At 37.3% G+C, this 3098-nt stretch overlaps 1 protein-coding gene across 1 annotated transcript in view; it reads left to right on the plus strand.

The window, feature by feature from the left end:
• Uri1 (URI1, prefoldin like chaperone) overlaps positions 1-3098 on the plus strand; it is a 57661-nt gene that overhangs the window by 49403 nt on the left and 5160 nt on the right. Inside the window, exons 7-8 of the mRNA XM_005368406.2 lie at positions 491-659; positions 2437-2800. Of these exons, the coding sequence (XP_005368463.1) occupies positions 491-659; positions 2437-2800 (533 nt within the window). The remainder of the gene's footprint in view (positions 1-490; positions 660-2436; positions 2801-3098) is intronic.

Consider the following 3098-nt stretch of genomic DNA (forward strand, 5'->3'; position numbering starts at 1 on the left):
CCTGCCCCCATATGACAGTTGCAAATAAAATAAAGCAATTTAAAAGACAGCATTGTTCATATATAAAATTATAATAGAACTTTCTGGAGATTAGCTTCTATCATTTCCTTCTGGGGTAGGCATTCTTGGCAGTGCCTTAGGGTTTGAAGTATCCAATGGCAGGGTGTTTCATATTACTCTTGTAAATGGAGTCTCTTGAGTTAGGATGGTAAGTGGATATTTCTTGGGTGGAGTTTTGCATTGTAACCAGGGTGCATCTTGATTTTGTGCTTGTGTGGTGTTGAAGTCCCAGAGTAGCTCCTTATACTCCCTAAGGTGTGTGTATTTCTCTGAACAGACTGATTGACTAGGTTCAGGAGACTGGGATGCACTTGTGAAGTGCCCCCTCTTTCTCAACACTCCTCTCCCCAAAGGAAGGTTTTGCTAGTTCTAGACTTTGAATTTCTCATACAGACTACTAACAGTTGTGTCTTTTCCCTTTTTAAAATAGGAAAACAACGAATTGCTCATAAACCTCATTCCAAACCAAAAACTTCAAATATTTTTGAAGCGGATTTTGAAAACGAGGTAAAATCCAAGGATTTGCTTGCTGATGAGGAACTATGGGCTCGACTTGAAGAGCTAGAGAGACAAGAAGAACTGCTGGGTGAACTTGATAGGTGCTTAATGACAATATGTATCTTTCTTCATTTCTAAGATAGATAGTGTGTGCTCATTGAAGACAGTGCGGAAACCTGTGGACTTCATTTGTAAGATAGTGTGTGCTCATTGAAGACAGTGCGGAAACCTATGGACCCATCAGCAGTCCCGCTCTCAGATGAATATTATTCTTGCAGAACATTTCTTTTTAGGGAACTATATTGCTGTTCTTATGCACACCTATACTGAAAACCTCAGTGTTACTCATATCTCACCATATGATATATAATAAAGTAATTATACTTGATAGTCAGTAATTGCATTAAATACTAACAAAAAATTTAAAGGTGACCAAACTTAATTTTTTGAGGTGCTGGGTATTGAACTAATGCCTCTATCCTGAAAGACAAGCATTCTATACTACCACAGCCCCCACTTCTAAATAACAAATTTTAAATCATGTAATTTTATACTGTTCTAAGATAACACTCTGTTCTTGGGTGACTTGTTAAAAAGAAAATTTGGCTTTGAATTTAAATTTGATACTGTAAAATATTTGTCCTTGCCTTTCGTTACAAACTCTCTGTTTATTGAGCAGACAGTTTATAATCTGGTCAGGTAGTTCTGTGTATGAGAAACTTGACCAAACTGCTATTTGAAATATACATTAGCACTCACTTAGAATTGTCAGAGCGCTATATTATGAAGTTTCTACTACAGAAGTTCCTATATTATTTTGCTTAAATGATGTACCATATGCAGCAATTAGTTTTTGTGAAAAATAGGACACAAAAATTTTCCCCTACTATTCCACCTATGAATTGTTAGGTCCTTTAAGATCACTGGTACTAACTCATTTTTAAAAACTAGTGCTGGATTTAGCAGTATTAGTCATGATTCTCTCTTTTGCATGATGTCCTTTTATTTTTGTTGCATTTTTAGTTTGGTTATTTTTGTAAGATCTTCAGATCCTTCATGGAATAAAACGTGATAAATGTGCAATTGTGTAACTGTATGTTCATGTGCACATGTAAGAACCCTTGATCTTGAAAAATTCCAGTACATGCTGTTACAAAAATTTCTGAGGCCCAAAGTAAGAAATAATAGTACTTAATAGTTTGGGGGCTTGGGGCATTAATTTCTGGTCTTACAAATAGAACACTTATTTTTTTAAAACTTTTATTTAAAGAGAGACTTTATTGTAGATTTATAGTGGAAACTAGAAAGAGAGACAGGGTGTGTGTATTGGGGAGGGGCAGAACACTGAGCAAACTCCTGTGCAGCAGGAGTGGTCTCAGGAAACAGGGTAGGTACTCTCTTAAAATTTTTTTCCTCCCTCCCTTCCTCCTTCCCTCTCCCCCCCTCTCTCTCCTCCCCTTTCTCCCTCATTCTTTTCTTCCTTTCTTTTCCTTTCTGTTCCCTCCCCTCCCTCTCTCTTTCTCCCCCCCTTTCTCTCTCTTTTTCTTTTCTTTTCCTTTTTTTGAGATGGTATCTCTGTGTAGCCCTGGGTGTCCTGGAATTCACTCTGTGGACCAGACTGGCCTTGAACTCAAGAAATCAGCCTGCCTCTGCCTCTCCCTAGTGCTGGGATTATAGGTGTGCACTACTATAACCACCATCTTTCTTAATTACATTATATTCATACTATATCTGGCCAATGTCCAATCATAAAAATATACATGTCTTATGAGTTCTTATATTTGAGTAGCAACAGGATGCTGAGGTGTGTAAGAACCTTGCTTTTATTAATCCTCTGTATTCGTTTGATCTCATTAATATTCTTATTTCTTCACCTAGTAAGCCTGATACTGGGATTGCAAATGGAGAAGACACAGTGTCTTCTGAGGAGGAAAAGGAAGATGAAGGCACAGGTTTGAATGTGGTGCCTCCAGCGACAGACTCCCTTGCCCCTGGCAGCTGTGGCATGCATGCTCGAAATGCAGGACTGCCTAATGGTCAAGCAAGTAGTCATTTGAACTGTTCAGTGAATGGTTCAGATTCTTACCATAGCAATGAAGAGGATGAAGATGATGATGAAGATGATGATGATGTTGATGATGATGATGATGATAATTATAATGAAAATGAAAGTGACCACACTATTTCAGCAGATAATTCTGTACCAACAATATACTTCTCTCATACTGTTGAACCTAAAAGGGTGTGTATACTTCTAACTCTGTTGTCATTAAGCATCATCTATGCTGTATTTTAAAGAGAAGATGTTAACAATATTTAAGATTCTTAGTATTGGCAAACTGGAAAAGTATCTTTTTCCCTTACCTGACTAGTGCACTTTAATGGAAAAGGGAAAGAGTAGTTAGCTGATGGTGGTCTCACTAACTAAACCTGAATGCAGTGACTGTGGATCACCTGCCTTTGTTCCAGGGCTCGCTTAAGATTAAACTAAAGATTGAATCTTTTTTAAATATCTATTTTATTTATTTATTATGTATACA

Source organism: Microtus ochrogaster, unplaced genomic scaffold (genome assembly GCF_000317375.1).
Source record: "Microtus ochrogaster isolate Prairie Vole_2 unplaced genomic scaffold, MicOch1.0 UNK32, whole genome shotgun sequence".
In the NCBI taxonomy this organism is placed as follows: Eukaryota; Metazoa; Chordata; class Mammalia; order Rodentia; family Cricetidae; genus Microtus; species Microtus ochrogaster.